Source organism: Oncorhynchus clarkii, chromosome 17, assembly GCF_045791955.1.
Source record: "Oncorhynchus clarkii lewisi isolate Uvic-CL-2024 chromosome 17, UVic_Ocla_1.0, whole genome shotgun sequence".
Taxonomy (NCBI): domain Eukaryota; kingdom Metazoa; phylum Chordata; class Actinopteri; order Salmoniformes; family Salmonidae; genus Oncorhynchus; species Oncorhynchus clarkii.
Window position 1 is genome coordinate 7,873,446 of NC_092163.1, and position 27,366 is coordinate 7,900,811.

A 27,366-nucleotide genomic window follows, 5' to 3' on the forward strand; every position below is an offset into this window, starting at 1 on the left:
TTTTTATGTATGCCTCCCACACACACCCATAAACACACAGAGAGAGAAATTCATTTTAATATCACCACCTTGTTTTGTCCAACCAAAAAGCCCTAAAGATTAAAGAGGTCCTTCAGCTCTGTTCAGACGGGACAGGTCATCAGACAGGTCATCAGACAGGTCAGCTGCACTTTGGGGATTACTAACCCGTGGAGGAGGAGGAGGGTGTGTGTGTTTTTGTGTGTGTGTGTGTGTGTGTGTGTGTGTGTGTGTGTTTTTGTGTGTGTGTGTGTGTGTGTGTGTGTGGTTCAGTCAGTGGAAAGAGGAATATAATATTGTTATTACTCTTTAAACTAAGAGCAGAGCGGAGGGAACAGTAATGATTATTTTCACTATTTATTCATGTGATTTTCTATGTTGTATTCTTCTCCTGGAGTCCTTTTCCTTTCTCATTTCCAGTGATTTATAGAGTTACACAAACATCTGTTATTGAACGGCACATTTACAATGTTAATTACATTCATTTAAAAAGTCCCAATCAATTGAAGTCAAGTTATACAGTACATACTTAGATCATCTGTGATGAACTGTGCCCTAAAACAGTGTGTGTGTGTATCTGCGTATGTTAATCCTCAGATGGTGTCCTGGACCTCTCCACCAAGAAGGCCCACGGCACCATCCTCAAAAACTCTCACAGTTACACCCTGTTGCCCACAGTGAAGGGGTAAGACACACACACACACACACACACACACACACACACACACACACACACACACACACGCCACACACACACACACGCCACACACACACACACGCACACACACACACACACACACACACACACACACACACACACACACACACACACACACACACACACACACACACACACACACACACACACACACACACACACACACACACACACACACACCTCCATTATAAATGATCATTGTAGTGATCAATGTGTTATTTCCCATTGGTTTCCAAGGTAATCACCTCTTGTTACGTTACGATGTCAAGGGCTTACAGCGCCGGAAGAGAACTAACCCTCATCCATTATCATTATGATTACAGTACCTAGGTTTTTATAAGTAACTAACCCTCATCCATTATCATTATGACTACAGTACCTAGGTATTTATAAGTAACTAACCCTCATCCATTATCATTATGATTACACTACCTAGGTATTTATAAGTAACTAACCCTCATCCATTATCATTATGATTACACTACCTAGGTATTTATAAGTAACTAACCCTCATCCATTATCATTATGATTACAGTACCTAGGTATTTATAAGTAACTAACCCTCATCCAATATCATTATTATTACACTACCTAGGTATTTATAAGTAACTAACCCTAATCCATTATCATTATGATTACAGTACCTAGGTATTTATAAGTAACTAACTCTCATCCGTAATCCGTATGATTACAGTACCTAGGTATTTATAAGTAACTAACCCTCATCCATTATCATTATGATTACAGTACCTAGGTATTTATAAGTAACTAACTCTCATCCGTAATCCGTATGATTACAGTACCTAGGTATTTATAAATATGTACAGTGCCTTGCGAAAGTATTCGGCCCCCTTGAACTTTGCGACCTTTTGCCACATTTCAGGCTTCAAACATAAAGATATAAAACTGTATTTTTTTGTGAAGAATCAACAACAAGTGGGACACAATCATGAAGTGGAATGACATTTATTGGATATTTCAAACTTTTTTAACAAATCAAAAACAGAAAAATTGGGCGTGCAAAATTATTCAGCCCCCTTAAGTTAATACTTTGTAGCGCCACCTTTTGCTGCAATTACAGCTGTAAGTCGCTTGGATATGTTTATTTTTGAACCATTCCATTGTAGATTTTGCTTTATGTTTTGGATCATTGTCTTGTTGGAAGACAAATCTCCGTCCCAGTCTCAGGTCTTTTGCAGACTCCATCAGGTTTTCTTCCAGAATGGTCCTGTATTTGGCTCCATCCATCTTCCCATCAATTTTAACCATCTTCCCTGTCCCTGCTGAAGAAAAGCAGGCCCAAACCATGATGCTGCCACCACCATGTTTGACAGTGGGGATGGTGTGTTCAGCTGTGTTGCTTTTACGCCAAACATAAAGTTTTGCATTGTTGCCAAAAAGTTCAATTTTGGTTTCATCTGACCAGAGCACCTTCTTCCACATGTTTGGTGTGTCTCCCAGGTGGCTTGTGGCAAACTTTAAACGACACTTTTTATGGATATCTTTAAGAAATGGCTTTCTTCTTGCCACTCTTCCATAAAGGCCAGATTTGTGCAATATACGACTGATTGTTGTCCTATGGACAGAGTCTCCCACCTCAGCTGTAGATCTCTGCAGTTCATCCAGAGTGATCATGGGCCTCTTGGCTGCATCTCTGATCAGTCTTCTCCTTGTATGAGCTGAAAGTTTAGAGGGACGGCCAGGTCTTGGTAGATTTGCAGTGGTCTGATACTCCTTCCATTTCAATATTATCGCTTGCACAGTGCTCCTTGGGATGTTTAAAGCTTGGGAAATATTTTTGTATCCAAATCCGGCTTTAAACTTCTTCACAACAATATCTCGGACCTGCCTGGTGTGTTCCTTGTTCTTCATGACGCTCTCTGCGCTTTTAACGGACCTCTGAGACTATCACAGTGCAGGTGCATTTATACGGAGACTTGATTACACACAGGTGGATTGTATTTATCATCATTAGTCATTTAGGTCAACATTGGATCATTCAGAGATCCTCACTGAACTTCTGGAGAGAGTTTGCTGCACTGAAAGTAAAGGGGCTGAATAATTTTGCACGTCCAATTTTTCAGTTTTTGATTTGTTAAAAAAGTTTGAAATATCCAATAAATGTCGTTCCACTTCATGATTGTGTCCCACTTGTTGTTGATTCTTCACAAAAAAATACAGTTTTATATCTTTATGTTTGAATCCTGAAATGTGGCAAAAGGTCGCAAAGTTCAAGGGGGCCGAATACTTTCGCAAGGCACTGTATTTATGCTATTTGGATGTAATTCTTCATAATGTAGGAGGTCAACGTTAGACTGCATCAAAGACCTCAGGGACTATTGGTTTTCCTGTTGTCTCTCTAGTATATACAGCTTTTATTTACTTACCCACATAGTCGTGGTGGATTTTATTGATACCTGAGTGTTTGCCTTCAAGTCATATTTGCATGATTAACACACCGTACAAACTTTGTTTTCCTGCTTTAAATTAGAATAAATGACCTGTATAACTATGGAATAGACCTTGGAATGATTAGAACACACAGAAGGTCAAAGATGGATTTGAGCGGCTTGATACATGTTGACGCCCAAAGCGATATTGTATGGTGAGGGTGGTGTGTGTAATCTGTTGGAAGACACCTCGTTGGTGTATCAGAAGCAGCGTTGGTGGTTTGGGATTCACTAATGATCAGGTCATGTAATATTAACTAAAGAGGGGGATGAGGAACTGGATGTACCCTCCTCCCTCTCACCACCCCTCCTCCATCCACCCTCCTCCCTCGCTCCACACCTCCATCCCTCCACACTTCCTCCGAGACCTCAGATATATTACCAAACACAGAGCGTCTCACTCATTTAGCATACCCCTTTATTTTACAGTGTGAAAATGAACCTAGTATTTTACTTACACAATCAAATGATAACAGAATCCTTTAAAAATATCATGACACCATAATGACCAATACATCAATAGTTTGTTCATTTTAGTTTCATAACTGCAAATAAGTACCACTAGTCACCATACACCATTAACCACCACTGTGTGTAGACTACAGTTGACTAAACACGTTTTTAGACATTTTTGCAAATTTATATTTAAAAAAAAAACTGAACTATCATATTTACATAAGTATTCAGACCCTTTACTCAGTACTTTGTGAGGCACCTTTGGCAACGATTACAGCCTGGAGTCTTCTTGGGTATGATGCTACAAGCTTGGCCACACCTGTATTTGGGGAGTTTCTCCCATTCAGTTATTTTCCAGTCTCTCCAGAGATGTTTGATCGGGTTCAAGTCCGGGCTCTAGCTGGGCCACCCAAGGACATTCAGAGACTTGTCCCAAAGTCACTCCTGCATTGTCTTGGCTGTGTGCTTAAAGTCGTTGTCCTATTGGAAGGTGAACCTTTTCCCCATTCTGAGGTCCTGAGTGCTCTGGAGCAGGTTTTCATCAAGGATCTCTCTGGACTTTGCTCTGTTCATCTTTCCTCAATCCTTACTAGTCTCCCAGTCCCTGCTTCACTGTTGGGATGGTGCCAGGTTGCCTCCAGACGTGACGCTTGTCATTCAGGCCAAAGAGTTCAATCTTGGTTTCATCAGACCAGAGAATCTTGTTTCTCATTGTTGTGAGAGTCTTTAGGTGCCTTTTGGAAAACTCCATGCTGACTTTCATGTGACTTTTACTTAGGAGTGGCTTCTGTCTGGCCACTCTACCATAAAGACCTGTTTGGTAGAGTGCTGCAGAGATGGTTGTCCTTCTGGAAGGTTCTCCCATCTCCACAGAGGAGCTCTGTCAGAGTGACCATCGGGTTCTTGGTCACCTCCCTGACCAAGGCCCTTCTCCCCCGATTGCTCAGTTTGGCCTGGCGACCAGCTCTAGCAAGAGTCTTCTTGGTTCTAAACTTCTTCCATTTAAGAATGATGGAGGCCACGGTGTTCTTGGGGACTTTCAATGCTGCAGAAATGCTTTGGTACCCTTCCCCAGATCTGTGCCTCGACACAATCTTGTCTCGGAGCTCTATGGACAATTCCTTCGACATAAAGGCTTGGTTTTTGCTCTGACATGCATAGTCAACTGTGGAACCTTATATAGACAGGTGTGTGCCAATCAATTGATTTTACCACAGGTGGACTCCAATCAAGTTGTTGAAACATCTCAAGGATGATCAATGGAAGCAGGATGCACCTGAGCTCAATTTTGAGTCTCATAGCAGAGGGTCTGCATACTTATGTAAATAAGGTATTTCTGTTTTTTATTTTTAATAAAAGTGAAAAAATTGGTGTAAATCAATGAGGGAAAAAAATGTATTTAATCCATTTGAACAAAATGTAGAAAAAGTCAAGGGGTCTGAATACTTTCCGAATGCACTGTGTGTGGTGTAGACTGTGTGGTGTAGACTGTGTGGTGTAGACTGTGTGGTGTAGACTGTGTGGTGTAGACTAGACAAAATGGTGTAGACTATAAGGTGTAGACTATTGTAGACTATAAGGTGTAGACTATTGTAGACTATAAGGTGTAGACTATAGTAGACCATAAGGTGTAGACTATAGTAGACTATAAGGTGTAGACTATAGTAGACTATAAGGTGTAGACTATTGTAGACTATAAGGTGTAGACTATTGTAGACTATAAGGTGTAGACTATAAGGTGTAGACTATAAGATGTATATTATAGTAGACTATAAGGTGTAGACTATAGTAGACTATAAGGTGTAGACTATAGTAGACTATAAGGTGTAGACTATAAGATGTAGACTATATGGTGCAGCCATAATTACTGTGAAACCACCTTCTAACTTCCTCATCAAGTATATTCTAAATGTAATTGTAAAAAATATATATAACTACTTCATCAGGGATGTGTGACTTTTTGACATATAGATAACAACCTCATCAGGGGTATGCATATACTGTATGTACAGATGTCGGATCTTGATTTGAGCCAGTTTGCTACAGCAGGAAAATAATCCTGTAGCAACAGGAAATGTGAATTATTTTGTGGATTATAATTAATGGACATTTTTGTAGGGGTTGATACATTTTTCGTTAGGGGAAAATCAAGTCTGGAATTTCTAAGTGGAAATGACAAAATTCAGAATCCTTTATAAAACTCAAATACACTACATGTTTGCAATTCTCAGCAACAAAAGAGTTATCAAATTAAGATCCAACGTCTGTACTTGTTTTGGACATATGCATGTCCATGTCCATATGTCCATAATATTTTTTCCTTCACAGGATTTGGTTGCTGACTTCCTCAGTGCTAAGGCTCATTCACTTTCTGTCTACACTTCCCCTTCCATTCTGATTGACATATCTATGGTCCTATTTAGAAGGTAGCATTGAGCTGTCACTCTGCTTGTCTGCGGGGGACTGGGATGTGTGCTTCCTGCTTAAAGGCTACTGTTGCTATGGTTACGTACTGAACAGTACCCGACACCAAGGTCAGAAAAAAGTCACTTCTTTCTCAGGTAGTTCAGAAATAGAAACGTTAAGACCCGTCACGGAAATGTCATTTGGGAGCTTCAGCACGGGTTTCTTAGAAAACACTATGTTCTTTCTAGCCCGTATAGGAACAACTTTCAGGCCTGATTTCAGGCCAACATAATGGAAAGGAGAAAGGGAGCTCAAAAGGACAGATTCTCTAAAATAATAATGAGTGGAGTAAGAAAAAAAAGAGCATCCTTGTGTCGCTCAACCCTTTTTGTGACTATTTCTATACGAGACACGCCAAGGTTCATTCTCGTTTAGCTGGGAACGAGACCTCTCTGCCGTCAACTCCAACCGCAGCCATTGTCTATTGTGTTGTCAGGTGAATTCTATGACACTGTTACTATGTACAGTTTATCCTATACCCGTTAATTACAACCTGATCACAATGTGCTCCATTCTGCGCCCTCGATACCTTCTCAGGCAAATGAGTCTTTATCCCAGGGAGGGATTGGTATTATGATCATGGTCATTCATGCTGTGTGTCCTTGATGTTTTCCCTCCTCTCATTGTCCTCACGGTATTTGTTAGTGTAGCAGACTGTGCGTGTGTGTTCTCTGTTTACTCAGTACATGGCTCTCTATCTCTTAAACAGCATTAAGATTCACTAACATTTAAAATCACTTATTTTTTTTTACGTGGTAAAATAAAGTTGCTTGGTTGTTTTTGAAGCAAATTGAATTCAAAATGTCCCTGTAAATGGATAGTTACGCTTCATGCAAGACGGGGACAAAGAAACAACAAAGCATTGCACTTCAGTTTAAATACGTTTTCTCTGCGTGAAACCAAATTATTTGAACGAAATTGAGTTTGAAAAAGACGGACACTAAAATTAAACGTTTGACATGAGTAAGTTCGCTCTAATTACCTATATGAAAGTGACTCACTCTGTCACAACATGCATGTTTTACACATGGTAAAAAAAATATAGGAAATTAGTGTTAATTGTCTCTTTCTCTCTGTGTCTCATGAGCACCTTAATTGTTGAAGATAGGAGCTAACGTGCTGTAATGAGTGGAATATAGCTCCGGCTACGTCCACTTTGCACAGTAAATATAATTCATCAGACACCGATGCATCCCAAATAGCACCCCATTCCCTTTGTAGTGCACTACGGGCCCTGGTCAGAAGTAGTGCACTACATAGGGATTAGGGTGCCATTTGGGATGCAGGCAGCCACTCTCTCCCATGTGATGAGACCATATGGAACAGCTAACGAGTTATAATCTGTATGAGGGCAACTACTTTGTCAAGCTGTCAAGATGTATAACTAGCTAATAGCAAACACAAGTTTACAGCCAAAACATTTTCTCAAATGGGCTTTTTGCTCAAACGTAATGTAATGAAATGAAATGGAGATTGAACGCCCACCCTCACGCCAGGAAGTAAATTGAATTTCAAATAAAGGTACTGTCTCTAAACTGAAGGGACCAAATAAGTAGTTATTTGTGTCTATGCTATATCTAGTAATCATGAAATTAAAGGGGCAGTTGAAACAATCACAAAGCGATTCTCCCCGACCCTGTTTCAGTAGAAAGCTGAGAAATGTAACCACTCTCAAATTCATAGACAGAGCTACAGATGTATGATTATAATTTGACCTACAGTGCATTCGGAAAGTATTCAGACCCCCTGACATTTTCCACATTTTGTTACGTGGATCACATAATGTTTGTTCCTCATCAATGTACACACAATGCACACCCATAATCACAAAGGGAAAACAGGATTTTAAACCTTTTTGGAAATGAATTAAAAATAAACAACATAAATACCTTTATTTACATAATTATTTAGACTCTTTGCTATGAGCTCAGGTGCATCCTGTTTCCATTGATCATCCTTGAGATGTTTTTACAACTTGATTGGAGTCCATCTGTGGGAAATTCAATTGATTGGACATGATTTGGAAAGGCACACACCTGTCTATATAAGGTCCCACAGTTGACAGTGCATGTCAGAGCAAAAACCAAGCTATGAGGTTGAAAGAATTGTCCATAGAGCTCAGAGACAGGATTGTGTTGAGGCACAGATCTGGGGAAGGCTAACAAAACATGTCTGCAGCATTGAAAGTTCCCAAGAACACTGTGGCCTCCATTATTCTTAAATGGAAGAAGTTTGGAACTACTAAGACCACTAAAACTGAGCAATCGGGGGAGAAGGACCTTGGTCAGAAACCCGATGGTCACCGATGGCCTGAATGTCAAGCGTCACACCCAGAGGAAACCTGGCACCATCCCTACGATGAAGCATGGTGGTGGCAGGATCATGCTGTGTGGGATGTTTTTCAGCAGCAGGAACTAGGAGATTAGTCAGGATCGAGGGAAAGATGAACGGAGCAAAGTACAGAGAGATCCTTGATGAAAACCTGCTCCAGAGCACCCAGGACCTCAGACTGGGGCAAAGGTTCACCTACCAACAGGACAACGACCCTAAGCAGACAGCCAAGACAATGCAGGAGTGGCTTTGGGACAAGTCTCAAGGAATGTCCTTGAGTGGCCCAGCCAGAGCCCGGACTTGAACCCAATCAAACATCTCTGGAGAGACCTGAAAATGGCTGTGCAGTGACACACCCCATCCAACCTGACAGATCTTGAGAGGATCTGCAGAGAAGAATGGGAGAAACTCCCCAAAAACAGGTGTTCCAAGATTATAGCGTCATACCCAAGAAGACTCAAGGCTGTAATCGCTGCCAAAGGTGCTTCAACAAAGTACTGAGTAAAGGGTCTGAATACTTATGTAAATGTATTATTTCAGTTTATTATACTTTCCGAAAGCACTGTATATTTGCAGAAAAATTCTCAGCAAAAAAAGAGTGATCAAATTAAGATCCTACATCTGTATGGATGCACGGACTGACCATCCATGATATCAGACTTATCATTTTATGCATGTTTCGAGGCCATGTAGTGTTTGTTTACATTTATTTTTTTTACAAACATGGGAGTATTACAAGCTTACATTTTGGGTTCTGATGGGGTACAATTATCCTGATGAGGCATTTTATAAATGATATTCTTCAAGAATCAGTGGGTACCTCTAATTCAGGAGTCCAGAAATGGATGTAGCAACTGCAGATTGCCCCTTTAAAGTGTGGGAGATGAGTTTATCATTTAGATGTTGCATGTTTACATGTTTACTGTTATACGTTTACTGTTATATGTTTACTGCCGAAGAGTTTTGCTGAAAACCTCCCCCCCTAAACAATGACATATTATGGAAGAAAGTTCAACTTTAAAAACACAAGGTAATGTGTGTTTTTAGTGGTACTAAAAAGTGGTACTTTTGGTTTGTTGGCATTAACAGTCAGCAGTGTAGAGTAGTGTAATTTTAACGTGTAGTTTTTGGTTCATTACAATTCACTTTCTGAATCGACTGATTTGAGTACTTCCAAGTTAACACCCCTCTCTTCTCTTTTCCCTCCAATCAGGCGTGCCCTGAGAGTTGAGCACTCCTTTCGGGACGTGGAGGACGATGACATGCTGCCGAGAAGCTTACAGGACGGGCTGAGGGACAGCTACGTCAGTTCCGCCCCCCTCAAGCCCCCATTGGCCCATTCGCTGCTTATAAAGGAGGAGCTCCTCAGCCAGAAGCACCGCCTCCTCGGCCAGCCTCCGGCTCTCTCATTGGCTAGTCTGGAGGCGGCGGGGCTTCTCAACCACGGGAACAAAGGGAACCACGTGGAGCCCCACCCCCTCCTGGCACGGGACGGCTCTCCGTGGGGTTCCTCCAGTGGTAAAGCCCACCACCACCAACTGGACAGCCTGCTGAGGCTGAAGCAGGCCAGCGCCATCCTCTCAGACCTCCAAGACCTGCCTCTGTTCTTGGACAACCACCACCACGGGGCGTTCTCCTCCAAGAGCTCCTCCGGAGGTGGCCTCCGCCACCACCATGGCTCCACCAAGACCCACCATGAGGTGGTGGTTAAGAGGGAGCCGGGAGGCCACCACTCCCCGCCCGTGGACCTGAAGATCCCCCAGGTGAGGGGCATGGACCTGTCATGGGACTCCCACGCCTCAGACCTGTACGGGTACGGGGCCATGGTGGTGGGCGCCGGGGGCCACGGTGGGGTGGAGAATGCTTTGAGCAGGAAGCTGAGGGTCATCCTTCCCAAGCAGAACCGGCGTGCCGGTAGCCTGAGAGGCAGCCTGGGAGGTTTTCTGGATGGGGCGGCAGACTACTGGAGCTCCGACGTGGACCAGGGGACCTCCGGGCAACCATACCCGACCTCTGACCCCGAGGGCGACCCGTGCTCTAAGCAGCCCAGGAAGAAGAGGGGGCGCTACCGCCAGTACAACAGCCAGATCTTAGAAGAGGCCATCGGCATGGTGATGGGCGGGAAGATGAGCGTATCCAAGGCCCAGAACATGTACGGGATCCCTCACAGCACACTGGAGTACAAGGTGAAGGAGCGACTGGGCACACTGAAGAACCCTCCTAAGAAGAAGCTCAAATTGACCTTGAGGATGGGAGGACAGGATTCCGCCGCCGAGTCAGAGACTACACCAACCGCGACGCCGCGAGAGGTTGCGCCACCGGAGGCCGCCGATCTGAACCACGAAATGAAAATGGAATTTGAAGATTAACTGAGAAACAACGATGACGACGAATCCTCCCTTTCCTTATATATGTATAAAAAACATCTTAACATTAAGACTGAAGTAATTGGAAACAAATGGAGCTTTATTTGTGCCAATTTACTGTTGCAGTATCTGGGTGAGCACAAGCGCAGGGATATGAGGAGGATTCTAAAACAAGCTGGAGATGAAAACTAAACCAATCGGCTGGTTCTGCGGTTGTCGTTTTGACACTGCACATTTGTTTAGCTTTTATATCAAGCGGCGAAACAAATGCGTCAAAAGCCACGAGTGACGTGACAGTTATTAATTACAGTTTGTAAAGCATGTTGATTATCCCCCCCAAAACCCTAACTCCCCCTATTCTGAACTTGATACACTGACCCTGCATTGCTTTTAAATGCAGCCTGTGCTGCGGAATATCTCAACTTTGGGAAAAATGAGAGGGGGTTAAACCCTTTTGAACATACTATTATGGTCCCCCCCCCCCCCTCTCATTTAAGTACTAGTACCAATTGGTAAGTGAACTGTCTCCTATGTTTTGAACCAACTCTAAAACTAGTAATGTCCCAGGAAGCTCTCTCACCAGGAAGCTGAATCAAAACCGCATTATTTCTATCGCCAGGTAGCCATTTCTCTTTAACAAACGCAAAATTTTCTTTCCTCCTTCGATATTCTGCTACTCTTTAAAAGTGAACGAAAGCAACATTGGCTGTGTCCTTTTTAAGGTAAAGACACAAAATAGTCAATCAGGGATGCATGTTCGTAAGTTTTAGTAAATAACTACTAGGTTTTAGTAAATAACTACTAAGTTTTAGAATATTTTGAATGTTTTGTTTGTTTGTTTTATCTTCTTTTGTTTGGCTTTCTTTTGCACTACACTTTCAGTCTGGCGCTCACCGGCGCCGCCCAGTGGTGACAGACCAGGTTACCTCGGCATTGCTGTCCTAGCATCATGCACTTAAGGTCTGTCATAATCCCCGGCCAACTGCGCTCCAGGTACAAGTTACCCGTAGCCACAGATCTAGGATCAGTTTACCCTGCCTTAACAATTAGGGGGGAAACCTCAAAACTGACCTGAAATCAGCATGTAGGTGCAATTTTATATCTCTGCTGCTCTCCTGGAGGGAGCTCCTCAACCTCAACGGTGGTAGGTAAATGTTGCCTCTAACCACTGGTCCATAGTCAGATGTATTTTTTATCCCCTTATTGCTAAGGTTTGGATTGGGGCTTGGTGATCTGATCCTAGTTCAGTGGTTGAGCGCAACTTCTACCTCAAGCACCTGCAACAAGTGCATCTGTTCCCAATCCCGATCCTAGGGAGCTGTAGCCATCTCTGGTTTTCATTCCAACCAACGACCTCATGCATATGCGCTCAGCTAATTAGTGGGCGGGGTTCTCCTAACACCATGACATCACATGGAGTGATAACCACATGCATTGTAGCTCTCCAAGACCAGGAAGTGGAAACATTGCTGCTACAACTATATTATCCTGTACTGAGCAAAGGTTTTACCAGCCTTACTGTCTCTAAACACTAAACATTTCATAAAGTTTTCTGTTTTGGAATTCTAACTAAGTAAAAGCTTCTTAGTTGATGAGTTTTGAAATGGCTCCTCTCACTCCCATGTGGTTTTAAAATGTTCAAAGGTAGTTTCAAAGGCAGTTTATTACGACAATGTGCATTTATACTTGGGGGGGTGGGGCATTTAACAGTGAGAGGGGATGTGTTCGGTTGGGAGGGATTAGGGGATAATATAATATAAATTATTATGATGACACTGAACTTAAAGCCAATCCGCATTTCTGGATGATTTTGTTCCTCATTTTTAACTCAGGGTACCTGAGACGGGAATCTCTTGACGAAGCCATGATTCTAAAACACGGACGTGTTTCCTTTATCCTGCAGGACCTAAAAGTGAAGGGCAGGACATGACTTCTCTCACTCTGCTACTTCTGACGGGGGGCGGAGCTTACAGCCCGGCTAGGTGGGTGTGGCTTAGCAGTGCCACGCCCTGTAGACCGTGGTGAATCATGAAGAAGGTAACACAAACTAAAACAGGGAAGAGGGTGTGAGGAGAAGTTTGGAAATGAAACGTCTGAAAATAGCACCTTTTTTCTTTTTTTTTAGCGCGTGAGAGAGAGGAAGATGTTGTAGCTCTTTTCAGAGAGATGGGGATGGGTTTGGATGGGAGGAAGAGAGCTGATTAGAGGAGGGTAAGGGATGGCCAGAAAGCAAAAAGAGAGAAAAAAAAGCTTTAGTGTGTGAAAGACTTTTAGAGAGCTGCAGCTTGGACCTAAACATATTCTGTTTCCTCTCTATTACCTCCTCAGTACCCTGGTTGATGCTTGAATTTGTCAGATTTCGTGTAGTGTAGTTGTCATATCTGGTTCCTGCCCCGCAGCCCTCCTGCCACACCAGGCGGAAACTATCTTTATCTGTCGTCATGTTTTGTCAGGGGAAAGAAAAAAACATCCTTCTGAGAAAATGTTTTTAGAAAAAGATGCTCTCGTTTTTTTTGTGTGTTGGGGGCAAAAAAAAAAGACAAAGGAAAAATAAAAATAAAAAATGTTTTTTTAAATGTTTTTAAAGCCCTCTCTTGCTCTGCTGTAGTAAACGTTGCTGTTCGCTCTAAACACTGCCTGGTGCTCACCCAGTCTGTGAGATTATTCATGAAATTGTACTTAGAAAACATCTCCGTCATGTCAACACTGATGAAATGAACATTCACTCCTTGAAATGTCCTGTACATTTTATTTATTTCATTTGGTATTTTTTTTTCTTCTACAAAATGGCATGCACCAATCTGTTCCGGGTGATTTGGGAATTCTTAGATAGGAGCTTACATCTGCAAAGTATAGACTACTTCATGAGTGTCGTACCAAGCGATTCATGCTCTAGTGTATTCTAAATGAGTGAATAATTGGTATATAATTGTTATAATTATATTCAAACCCCTAATGAACAATCTTACCTAGCCCTGTTCTGATAGATTGGTCTTGGACTTCGACCCTCCCTCCCATGGCTTGATTGTCAGTTATGCGTAGCCGATGGGAACAATGTAATCCCTTTATGATGACCTCTGTAGGAACACAAGGTCAGGGGTCATGCATGAAATGCGTTCAACACTTAGACAATGCAGAGTATTTCAAGTGTCTAATTGGTTACTCGTCCCATCCAATCAGAAGACCAAATATAGTCCAGCAATGACTTATATGAGATTGATCATTTTACTTAAGTTATGAGTAAAGCACTTATAGCCTTTTACATTTCAAGGTATGCTTACTAATTCATTTAGCTTCGATGTGAATGCGATTTGACAACAAAAAAACACTACTTAAAATATAGTGTGGAATTGTGTTTTAAACGTTGTTTTTCTCCTAAACTTGCGAGTTATTATGAAGTATGACAAAAATGTGCCCCTTAGCGCTTCTGTCACGTTATGCATGTGAGCATGACAAATGGTGCTGATGGGAAATGTGTATAACCTGTACAATTGGTATTTACTTATCATGACATGTAGCACTGACTGAGATGTGTGTCTAAATTCCTACATTCAGCACTTAGATAGGTCCTGAAACCCTTGAGGGGATTCCTACATTCAGCACTTAGATAGGTCCTGAAACCCTTGAGGGAATTCCTACATTCAGCACCTAGGGCAGATCCTGAAACCCTTGAGGGAATTCCTACATTCAGCACTTAGGCAGGTCCTGAAACCCTTGAGAGGATTCCTACATTCAGCACTTAGGTAGATCCTGAAACCCCTGAGAGGGGATTCCTGAAGGGCCAAGAATTTCCACATACATTATTTATGAAAACTATAAATCTATGTATTTATCATTGGGCAATCAAAAAAGAACATGTTAGTGGTTCCTGAAGACGAGGATGTTGATTATGGCAGCCCCCCGTACCTCTCTGATTCAGAGGGGTTGGGTTAAGGCAGCCCCCCGTACCACTCTGATTCAGAGGGGTTGGGTTAAGGCAGCCCCCCGTACCTCTCTGATTCAGAGGGGTTGGGTTAAGGCAGCCCCCCGTACCTCTCTGATTCAGAGGGGTTGGGTTAAGGCAGCCCCCCGTACCTCTCTGATTCAGAGGTTAAATGCAGAAGACACATTTCAGTTGAAGGCATTCAGTTGTACAACTGACTAGGTATCCCCCTTTCCCCTTCATCAGTCGTATCTAATCTACTGAGGTGCATTGCCATTTGGGCTTTATTTCATGTTTGTATGAATATTTTTGGGGTTCAGTTGTTTAGTTATGCCACTTGGGTTAACGGATCCCCCTGTCTGAAAAAGTCCTCCTCCTTAACACGACTGAGTCTCGCCTCTTTTACAGAGAAGTTTCACACTTCTAATTATTTATATACACACAGATAATGAATGTAATAAACCGACATGAATCTCCCCCCCCCCTCCCACAAAAAGAAATATCTGAAAAAAAACAATGACACTGTCAGTTTGGGGGGGGGGGGGGGGACGACACAGACTGTTTAATTTCTTTCTCCACCGTCTGCTTGTATTTGACTAGCGTTTTTCTGCCGTGGGTCTGTAGCCTTCAGTATTGTACCTCTCAGGATAAAGTTGACAGGAGGGGCAGCAATATTAGTCAGTCAGAGGATGACGCAGACTTAACTACCTGTATTAGATTAAATATATACAACACCTATATTATATATTGACCTGGCTCAGCTGTGTCCAAGTGCTGTACCTCAACCTGCACTTGTATCCCTCTCAGGGAAGCCTGAAAGAAAGAAGGGATAGTTGATACTCTGGGAAATATAGGCCCCTCCTCCTTTTTTTTTGCTCTTGTCTTTTACAAGAGGAGCTAGGAGTATGTGACGGACAGCTTATTAGTCTAGTTCGTTTTTTTTACTGTAACATCACTCCAGGTTAAACTTCTTCATGGGGATTTAAGTTTATTACAGAGATGAGACAGAGACACAGTCGGTCAGAGACCTAGAGGGGAGAATGTGTCGGACAGGTGGAAATGTTAACCTTCTGAATCTACTGTCTATTATTATTATTATTTTTAACTTGTTTTAAACTGCATTCCAAAACAAATCATTGTACCTTTTTATATAAATGAAAATAGCTATATACATATGAATATATATTTAATTTACTGTTTTACATCTTCAGGTAAATCAATGGATTTCTTTTCATTCTGATGTGAGATTGTAAACAAACGTGGAGAGAAAAAAAAAGAAATGCAGAACAGAACTAACCTCAATTTCTAGATACCATGTGACGTGCCATTCTTGTCTCTTGAGTGGCACGCGATACCTTTCAAGAAAAAAACTAAACAGACTTCTGTGAATTGCCATTTTGCTCGTTGTTATGAAGTGCTGTTGATTATTCCTCCATGCTGCATATCCTGTTGTCATGACGCCTCAGGTCCACCCACTTCAAAGCAGCTGATTGTACACTAACTAGCAACACAAATCAGGACTTTTATTAAAGTAAAAGTGTTTTAGTACTCTTTTAGTACACTTTCTTGTGTTTCCAGATTTCTTAGATGGGACTGACGGAAGCACTTTTTAAATTATTATTGTTATTATTATATGGCGGGTTTTATCATTATTATTGTTATTATTAGATGGTGTTTTTTTCATGTTTTCTTAATTTTTAAAGAAAATATACATTCTTATAGCTACTAAACCGAACCCAGGTCTTTCTGAATGCAACACTACTGTATTAACTAGCACACTCAGCCTTGGAAGCACACACCATGCACACTGTAACTACACCCCATGTATACTGTAACTACACCCCATACACTCTGTAACTACACCCCATACATACTAACTACACCCCATACATACTGTAACTACACCCCATACACTATGTAACTACACCCCATACACACTATAACTACACCCCATAATACTGTAACTACACCCCATACACACTGTAACTACACCCCATAATACTGTAACTACACCCCATACATACTGTAACTACACCCCATACACACTGTAACTACACCCCATAATACTGTAACTGCACCCCATACATACTGTAACTGCACCCCATACACTCTAACTACACCCCATAATACTGTAACTACACCCCATACACTCTGTAACTACACCCCATACATACTGTAACTACACCCCATACATACTGTAACTACACCCAAAACACTCTGTAACTACACCCCATACATACTGTAACTACACCCCATACATACTGTAACTACACCCCATACACTATGTAACTACACCCCATACACACTATAACTACACCCCATAATACTGTAACTACACCCCATACACAATGTAACTACACACCATAATACTGTAACTACACCCCATACATACTGTAACTACACCCCATACATAATGTAACTACACCCCATACATACTGTAACTACACCCAAAACACTCTGTAACTACACCCCATACATACTGTAACTACACCCCATACACTATGTAACTACACCCCATACACACTATAACTACACCCCATAATACTGTAACTGCACCCCATACACTCTAACTACACCCCATAATACTGTAACTACACCCCATACACTCTGTAACTACACCCCATACATACTGTAACTACACCCCATACATACTGTAACTACACCCAAAACACTCTGTAAATACACCCCATACATACTGTAACTGCACCCCATACATACTGTAACTACACCCCATAATACTGTAACTACACCCCATAATACTGTAACTACACCCAAAACACTCTGTAACTACACCCCATACATACTGTAACTACACCCCATACATACTGTAACTACACCCCATAATACTGTAACTACACCCCATAATACTGTAACTACACCCCATACATAGTCGCATACATTTCTATATGTTTTGACTCACGCACTCACACACTCTTCATCAGGTATCCACTTCGTGTGGGTGGGTTACATGTACAATTATAACCTTTGCCGTGTCCTTTATAGAACCTGGTGGGTGTGACACTCCTGAGACCAGGACAAATATCAGGCTTGTAACTTGGCTGGTGAAGGCACTGCCTCCCTTATTCTGTCCAAACAGCCCCCTTTTGCTTCGTATCTTTCTCAGTGGGCCCCTATAACTCTGGTCCCAACCCTCACCACCAAGAACCTGTCTTTAACTGGCTCTGTTTCTGATTTGTTTGTGTAGTGGTGACTTTGTGTCGTGACGTTCCTCTGCCTCTTTGCGTGATTTGCTATTTTTATTTAATTTGGCAAATTTCAAGAATGGCAAAAATATAGTATTTTGTCAAATGTATCCTTTTTCTACACCAAGTTTGTTTTTTAAATGTTGTAAAAGTCTCAGCATTTGTTAAGGCGCAAGTACCACCCGCCTGCTAACTGCAACTTGAGGGCTTTTCTGTTTGATTTGTGAAACATTTTAAAGCAACAGTGCTTTGGTTTTGTTGAAGAGAGAAACGTTGGTTGGAATTTAAAAGTGAGGCACACCTTCCGTCTGGAATGATGTTGAGCTGCTTGCAATCATGCCAATTCCCCTGCTCATGCACTTCCCAGCTACCCGCAAACAACATTTTGAAACAGGAACTATCACTTACCTAAATCTGTGTGTTATCCTTCCTTCTTTCACACCACTGGCAGTTGAAACGGTTCAACATGGAATCTGTGACATGTCCGGCTAAAGAGCCTCCATCTCTCCCGCTCCAATCTGACAGTCAGAACACCACCTATTACATTGTGTAGTTTTATGAGGCTTGTGTGTCATAATGTTGTGTTTTACTGCGAAGGGAGGCGGGACAGGAAAGCAGCAGGGGTCATGTGCTACAGTAACCATTTGTTTTAGTCTGGCAGAATGCTGTAATTCTGTTTAGTATATTGGGACTGTAGTATGATAGTTCAAATACATATTATTTCTTTCCGTGGACATTCGACTAACAAACATGAAAGCGTGCAAACCTAGAAAACTGTAAAATGTTGAGATGAGATGGCACAATCCGAAAACAAAATAAGGTGTTTTTTAAAAACCTTAAACTTAATATTAATGTAATGTTCAGTCGTACTTAATAAAGTGTAGTGTGATTTTCTACATTTGCTTGTATGGCAGATGTTAGTTGTATACTTGAAAGTAATTGAAATGAATGAGAATCTCAACCTCACAGTCTAATTATGGATTATTTATTACTATTATGTTTTATTATGAATCAATCTGTGAAAGATGGAATGCCTTTTTCAGCCTCTAATCGTTAGCTCAATCTTTACAACACATCAGGCCTATATTGGGAGTAGTATTAAAAACTATAGCCAAAAAAGTATAGTGTATATATTTTAGTATTTGAATTCTGTAGTGAAAATCACTCCATATAATACAAGGATACTTTGCCTAAATTATTTAATTACAAAATGCTAGTGAGGTTTTGTTCATGAACGTCAAACCCCCCCAGACTGGGAGATAGAGTGTCTTGCTGCAGTCAGATATATCTGGACTAGGGGTTGTAGGGAGTCTTGCTACAGTCAGATATATCTGGACTAGGGGTTGTAGGGAGTCTTGCTACAGTCAGATATATCTGGACTAGGGGTTGTAGGGAGTCTTGCTACAGTCAGATATATCTGGACTAGGGGTTGTAGGGAGTCTTGCTACAGTCAGATATATCTGGACTAGGGGTTGTAGGGAGTCTTGCTACAGTCAGATATATCTGGACTAGGGGTTGTAGGGAGTCTTGCTGCAGTCAGATATATCTGGACTAGGGGTTGTAGGGAGTCTTGCTACAGTCAGATATATCTGGACTAGGGGTTGTAGGGAGTCTTGCTGCAGTCAGATATATCTGGACTAGGGGTTGTAGGGAGTCTTGCTACAGTCAGATATATCTGGACTAGGGGTTGTAGGGAGTCTTGCTACAGTCAGATATATCTGGACTAGGGGTTGTAGGGAGTCTTGCTACAGTCAGATATAGCTGGAATAGGGGTTGTAGGGAGTCTTGCTACAGTCAGATATATCTGGACTAGGGGTTGTAGGGAGTCTTGCTGCAGTCAGATATATCTGGACTAGGGGTTGTAGGGAGTCTTGCTGCAGTCAGATATATCTGGACTAGGGGTTGTAGGGAGTCTTGCTACAGTCAGATATATCTGGACTAGGGGTTGTAGGGAGTCTTGCTACAGTCAGATATATCTGGACTAGGGGTTGTAGGGAGTCTTGCTACAGTCAGATATATCTGGAATAGGGGTTGTAGGGAGTCTTGCTACAGTCAGATATATCTGGACTAGGGGTTGTAGGGAGTCTTGCTGCAGTCAGATATATCTGGACTAGGGGTTGTAGGGAGTCTTGCTACAGTCAGATATATCTGGACTAGGGGTTGTAGGGAGTCTTGCTGCAGTCAGATATATCTGGACTAGGGGTTGTAGGGAGTCTTGCTACAGTCAGATATATCTGGACTAGGGGTTGTAGGGAGTCTTGCTACAGTCAGATATATCTGGACTAGGGGTTGTAGGGAGTCTTGCTACAGTCAGATATATCTGGACTAGGGGTTGTAGGGAGTCTTGCTGCAGTCAGATATTTCTGGACTAGGGGTTGTAGGGAGTCTTGCTGCAGTCAGATATATCTGGACTAGGGGTTGTAGGGAGTCTTGCTACAGTCAGATATATCTGGAATAGGGGTTGTAGGGAGTCTTGCTATAGTCAGATATATCTGGACTAGGGGTTGTAGGGAGTCTTGCTACAGTCAGATATATCTGGACTAGGGGTTGTAGGGAGTCTTGCTGCAGTCAGATATATCTGGACTAGGGGTTGTAGGGAGTCTTGCTACAGTCAGACATATCTGGACTAGGGTTGTAGGGAGTCTTGCTACAGTCAGATATATCTGGACTAGGGGTTGTAGGGTGTCTTGCTACAGTCAGATATATATGGACTAGGGTTTGTAGGGAGTCTTGCTACAGTCAGATATATCTGGACTAGGGGTTGTAGGGAGTCTTGCTGCAGTCAGATATATCTGGACTAGGGTTTGTAGGGAGTCTTGCTACAGTCAGATATATCTGGACTAGGGGTTGTAGGGTGTCTTGCTGCAGTCAGATATATCTGGACTAGGGGTTGTAGGGTAAATGAGGGGCTGTACTGTAGAGGCAGAGAGGAGAGAGCCTTTCCAAGGTTAGTGTCCCCACCCCCACACTGCAGATAGCAGTCTTTAACAGATAATGTAGGAATGAATTTGCCTCATCGCCCAGAGAAACACAACAGAGCATTCAAAGTAAATAAACAAAAAAAGATCACCTTGGATCCGAAGAAGGTGAATAGATTTCCGGATGGGGCGGAACGATACAACGATAAAAATCAATTGAATAGCAAAGGTATGGAGAAACCATTAGAAGGAAAGCTAATCAAACTCTGTGTTCTTTGGCGGAAGCTGTTGTCTTGGAATGGGGTGTCCTTGCATGTTGCTATAACAATGGAGCAGCAACATCATTCTCAGGCGGAGGTGTGTCTCTTCTGTTTTATTCACCTTTTCTCAAGGAAATGGTCGACGTCTCTCTCTCGCTCTCTCTCGATCTTCTTTCAAAGTGTTTCTCCCGATGTCTGTTATTCCTTCCTCCCCTGGTTCCCAACACTGGGGAGGCCTGACATTGGCCCACGATGTTTCATATCAATACAGTTCCCTGTAAAACAATGTGAGATTCTAGATTCTAGACGTGTTTGAACTGTTTGTTTCTTAACACCTGTTTCCCCCACCTGTATCCCAATGTAAATGATGCAAGATGTCTCATCAGAAATGATGCCATCTGCCAATACGTTTTAAAGCTGTTTATAGATGGTCTGAATTTGTCTGCCATCTCTGTCTTTTCCCCTCTCCCCTACTTTCCTATTCCATCCTTCACAAGGTGATTACTGCTTTACCACAATGCATAGTGACGCAAAGGTCCTTCTCTTTCTGTCTCTCTCTCTCGCTGGTTTTGGATTGGATGCGTGTCTATTGCTTCGGTGACTGTTCTGGCTTTTCTGCCTGTCTGCTTGACTTAGAGGGGCCCTGGTCAAAAGTAGTGCACTTTGTAGGGAATAGTGCGCCAGACGATGTCTCTGGTTTCTGCTACCTCAGCTTGCCTGGTGGAAGACTGTTGGGGAGGGTATATGGGGTGGGGTAGTATAGGCTCAAGGGCTTTCTGTACAGATTGACAAGAACGTTTGGTATTTTGTTGGTTGCGAGTGGCGTTACAGGGATGAGGGTCAATTGGGTAGTGATGAACCGTCCATATGCTTGACTATTGGAAAGGGGGTCGGGAAGATGGGGGGGGTAACCCCTTCGCTTGTAACATTTCGGGGTTTCTATGAAAAACAAAAAAACATCTAATTTGTTTGTTAATTTCTAGTTGAAGTTGATAATGCCTGCCGTGTTTCTAGCTTTGGAACCGTCCGTGTTGTTTGAACGCTGGTTTCTTTGACAACCACAAGCCTTCTGTATTCTTCTGTATTCTTCTGTGTTCTTCTGTGTTCTTCTGTGTTCTTCTGTGTTCTTCTGTATTCTTCTGTATTCTTCTGTGTTCTTCTGTGTTCTTCTGTGTTCTTCTGTGTTCTTCTGTATTCTTCTGTATTCTTCTGTATTCTTTGGTTCTGGTTTGTCGTCGTCGTCGTGTGGAAATACTATCAGATACTGCAGCAGTGTATTAAAAGGGTTTGACTGAAGCGCAGCACTGACTCAGGACCACAGATCAACCAGATGTCAGAGGGACACCTGTCAGGTGTTTTAGTTCAGACTTCTAGAGCAGCTCTGACTCAGGACCACAGATCAACCAGATGTCAGAGGGACACCTGTCAGGTGTTTTAGTTCAGACTTCTAGAGCAGCTCTGACTCAGGACCACAGATCAACCAGATGTCAGAGGGACACCTGTCAGGTGTTTTAGTTCAGACTTCTAGAGCAGCTCTGACTCAGGACCACAGATCAACCAGATGTCAGAGGGACACCTGCCAGGTGTTTTAGTTCAGACTTCTAGAGCAGCTCTGACTCAGGACCACAGATCAACCAGATGTCAGAGGGACACCTGTCAGGTGTTTTAGTTCAGACTTCTAGAGCAGCGCTGACTCAGGTCCACAGATCAACCAGATGTCAGAGGGACACCTGTCAGGTATTTTAGTTCAGACTTCTAGAGCAGCTCTGACTCAGGACCACAGATCAACCAGATGTCAGAGGGACACCTGTCAGGTATTTTAGTTCAGACTTCTAGAGCAGCTCTGACTCAGGACCACAGATCAACCAGATGTCAGAGGGACACCTGCCAGGTGTTTTAGAGCAGCTCTGGTAAAGAACATGTGGCGAATAAGATGAACCCTGTTTTACAGTTGAAGAAGAATTTCCAGTCATGTACATTCGTAGATCAGTACTAAGAAAAGAGATCTGCCGACTGTCTGTGTGTTAACCCAATACTTACTCTCTACTCTGGCCAAAGAGGGATATGATATCCATTCTTGAAAGCCAGACTTTGACCACTTTGACTTAGCTCTTCTTTACACAGCCTTTTGTTAACTAATTACCACACGATTTCAGCCAAATACCTATTTTTTTTCAGTGCTTTATAAACAGCAAGGATTGTAAAAAATAGAACGCCAATTTCACGGGGAAAGGAATTGATTTGTTTCATTGTCTCGTCTATTGTCATTGTATGGTGTTGGTGTGCAACAACTTCAAAAAATAAACCTTACAACGCAGAATACCTCAGAATATAAATCCATGTCAAGCTTGCCAGCCTCCATGGCGTTGTTAGTTCCTCTACATTTTGCCCTCTTGATGCTCCACATGCTTTTTCCTCTGTTATTTCCACTTGTATCCCTCACACGGCATGTAGCACATAGTGGACGTGTCATAGCTTCTTTTTTTTCTTGTTCTGGGGACTTTTTAAGACGGGTCTCTCATTCAGTCCCTCCCCGGAGCCAGAGATAAAGAGAGAAGGAGGTGATTGGGAGTGAAAGGAACACTAATTCACATTCTAGAATTCATTTTGGGATCTCGTTTGATCCTGAAGTCACGAGAGACTATATCTGCTGATTTGAACTGGAGCTCGGTTTCCTCGTCTCTTCTCTTTCATTATTTTGAAACTAGAGATGCTCAGAGGCCGAAGGTCAATCTGTTAAAGTCCTATAATCCCCATTGCTTTCCTTTTGGATACCTCCTTTTGATTTATCATCTACATTCTCATCATTAAAACTGAATGTAAAGACACAAACTAACCTCACGTTTCTAACTTGACAGATGGAAGAAAAACAGATACTATATATGTACATATGTATAACACACAACACACAATGCATTGTATATATACAGATCTCCTAAAGACAGATACATACTAATCTTGTGGAAGGGGAAAAACAACCGTTTCCTTTGTTTGATTCAGGGAACAAAAGTCCAGTGCTGTATGTTAGATATCACTCCCATGGCTCTCTTTCTGACTGTATGTTAGATATCACTCCCATGGCTCTCTTTCTGACTGTATGTTAGATATCACTCCCATGGCTCTCTTTCTGACTGTATGTTAGATATCACTCCCATGGCTCTCTTTCTGACTGTATGTTAGATATCACTCCCATGGCTCTCTTTCTGACTGTATGTTAGATATCACTCCCATGGCTCTCTTTCTGACTGTATGTTAGATATCACTCCCATAGCTCTCTTTCTGACTGTATGCTAGATATCACTCCCATGGCTCTCTTTCTGACTGTATGTTAGATATCACTCCCATGGCTCTCTTTCTGACTGTATGCTAGATATCACTCCCATGGCTCTCTTTCTGACTGTATGTTAGATATCACTCCCATGGCTCTCTTTCTGACTGTATGTTAGATATCACTCCCATGGCTCTCTTTCTGACTGTATGTTAGATATCACTCCCATGGCTCTCTTTCTGACTGTATGTTAGATATCACTCCCATGGCTCTCTTTCTGACTGTATGTTAGATATCACTCCCATGGCTTTCTTTCTGACTGTATGTTAGATATCACTCCCATGGCTCTCTTTCTGACTGTATGTTAGATATCACTCCCATGGCTCTCTTTCTGACTGTATGTTAGATATCACTCCCATGGCTCTCTTTCTGACTGTATGTTAGATATCACTCCCATGCCTCTCTTTCTGACTGTATGTTAGATATCACTCCCATGGCTCTCTTTCTGACTGTATGTTAGATATCACTCCCATGGCTCTCTTTCTGACTGTATGTTAGATATCACTCCCATGGCTCTCTTTCTGACTGTATGTTAGATATCACTCCCATGGCTCTCTTTCTGACTGTATGTTAGATATCACTCCCATGGCTCTCTTTCTGACTGTATGTTAGATATCACTCCCATGGCTCTCTTTCTGACTGTATGTTAGATATCACTCCCATGGCTCTCTTTCTGACTGTATGTTAGATATCACTCCCATGGCTCTCTTTCTGACTGTATGTTAGATATCACTCCCATGCCTCTCTTTCTGACTGTATGTTAGATATCACTCCCATGGCTCTCTTTCTGACTGTATGTTGCATGTATTCTCCTCATGATGTAGCAGGGGGTGGCGGAGTTTAAACAAGTGGAGCTTTTAGAGTAGGTAGCTAGTCTTTTGAAACCTGATTATGTGAAGGGGGGGTGGGGTTTTGAAATGACACTGTAAAGACAGTATATTTATGAAACAGAAGAATAGCACTTCATGGTCCCATTATCATCTGTCCTTATCAGGTTAGGTGTAGCCTACGATATGTCAACTCCTGACTAAAGTCTTGTGTTTTTCAAGTTGGATTTGGCACAGATTAAAGAAGGAAGGGAGGATGGAAGGAGAAGAGGACATGCATTCAGTGATGTCACTTGATATACCTCCTTCAGTGTCCAATCAGAGTCCAGTTGGAGCAACACAAGGATTCCGATTGGTTGGATATTTTTTGCATGCCAGTGTACGTACATTGTAAAAGATTGTTGCTGGAGCGGGCAGTTGTTTACGAAAGTGGAATGTACGCAGGACAGATTCCAATGTTTAGATATGACATATTTGCCCTTGAGAGAAGCCGTCCTTTTCTCAGAAAGAGGTGTGCACTTAAGGTTAGTTTTAGTCGCTGCAACCGCTCTCGTAGTTTTTTTTTTGCTAAAGCTCTTTTCAGAATCACTTTTTCCTTCTTTAAAGTAAAAAAAAAGAAGAAACAATTGTGAGTGTGTGAGTGCCTGTATGTGTTGCTGCTTGATGGTGTGAAATGCCTTTAGTTTCCTCTTGTCGGGCCTGTGACGCCTGTGCCCTCCAACCATACTGTAGCCTGAGCTGCGTTTGCAACACAGAACTATCAGTGCTCTTTTTAACGTTTTTGGAACACTGACACTGGTTTAATAGTGCAAGGCTGAAGCGTTGCAGTTCTGAATGCACCCTTCAATGCTTTCTATAGAAAGAATTATATCACCCACTCTCTGCCTCACAGACAAGACACTACATGTCCCAGAAATCCTCAGCTAAGACAATACATTAGCCAGACATCCTCAGCCCAGACACTACGTTACCCAGACACCCTCAGCCCAGACACTACGTTACCCAGACACCCTCAGCCCAGACACTACGTTACCCAGACATCCTCAGCCCAGACACTACGTTACCCAGACACCCTCAGCCCAGACACAACGTTACCCAGACACCCTCAGCCCAGACACTACGTTACCCAGACACCCTCAGCCCAGACACTACGTTACCCAGACATCCTCAGCCCAGACACTACGTTACCCAGACACCCTCAGCCCAGACACTACGTTACCCAGACACCCTCAGCCCAGACACAACGTTACCCAGACACCCTCAGCCCAGACACTACGTTACCCAGACACCCTCAGCCCAGACACTACGTTACCCAGACATCCTCAGGGAATTAAGATAACACTGCTCTCACTCTATTCAGGTACTTTCTCTAGATTCTGAGGCCTAGCAGTGATCTGTAGTTATTTTTAGTTATTATGATTATTTCATTTGTTATTTTTTATATTACTTTTGTATTATTATTCACTGTAAAAAGAAAATGTCAAGTGTCCTGAAAACTTACTTTAATTTTATTTTGTCTTTTGTTTTCTCCCTTGGTCCCTCAAAAAAAAAAAATGTAATTCTATTTTATAAAATGTAGATTAAGATCCCACATCTAATGAATGTCTATCTACTTCTCAGCTCAGGTGGAGAGGGTCCTCAAAGCACGTAAACTGCCCTCTCTACGCACTGTGCCTCAGACTCTGTGGCTTATTTACTGGGGACCACATGGCGGCTACTTAACACTGCCGTAAGGCTACATAACACTGTCATAAGCATGACATAACAGGTCCTAGATGCTTATGACAAGCTACTGTACCTTTATAAGCTGACATGACACTTTGACTGCCACCTCATTAGAGGTGTAACCTTCTATCCCTCTCTGACAAACACAACACCTCTGAACACAACAGTGTGAGTACTGCCTTCTGGCTCACCTGCCAATCAATCAAACATCAGCGTTAGCGCTGTAATCTTCTCAGAACATCAACAAATCACCTCACAGAACCGTCTGACCTGAACAAAAGGCACCTCTGGAACTTCTAAAACCGCAGTCATCAAGTTGAGGGAGAAACTATCATCCACAGCCAGCCAGTCAACTGAAAAGTCATTTTATTCGCAGTT

General features: G+C 42.4%; 1 protein-coding gene across 1 annotated transcript in view; it reads left to right on the forward strand.

Annotated features, from left to right (window-relative positions):
* Positions 1-11,137, forward strand: part of LOC139370468 (ligand-dependent corepressor-like) — a 35,217-nt gene extending 24,080 nt beyond the window's left edge. The window contains exons 6-7 of the mRNA XM_071109963.1: positions 616-703; positions 9,653-11,137. Coding sequence (XP_070966064.1) covers positions 616-703; positions 9,653-10,808 — 1,244 coding nt within the window. The 3' untranslated portion in view covers positions 10,809-11,137. The remainder of the gene's footprint in view (positions 1-615; positions 704-9,652) is intronic.
* Positions 11,138-27,366: the final 16,229 nt, after the last annotated feature.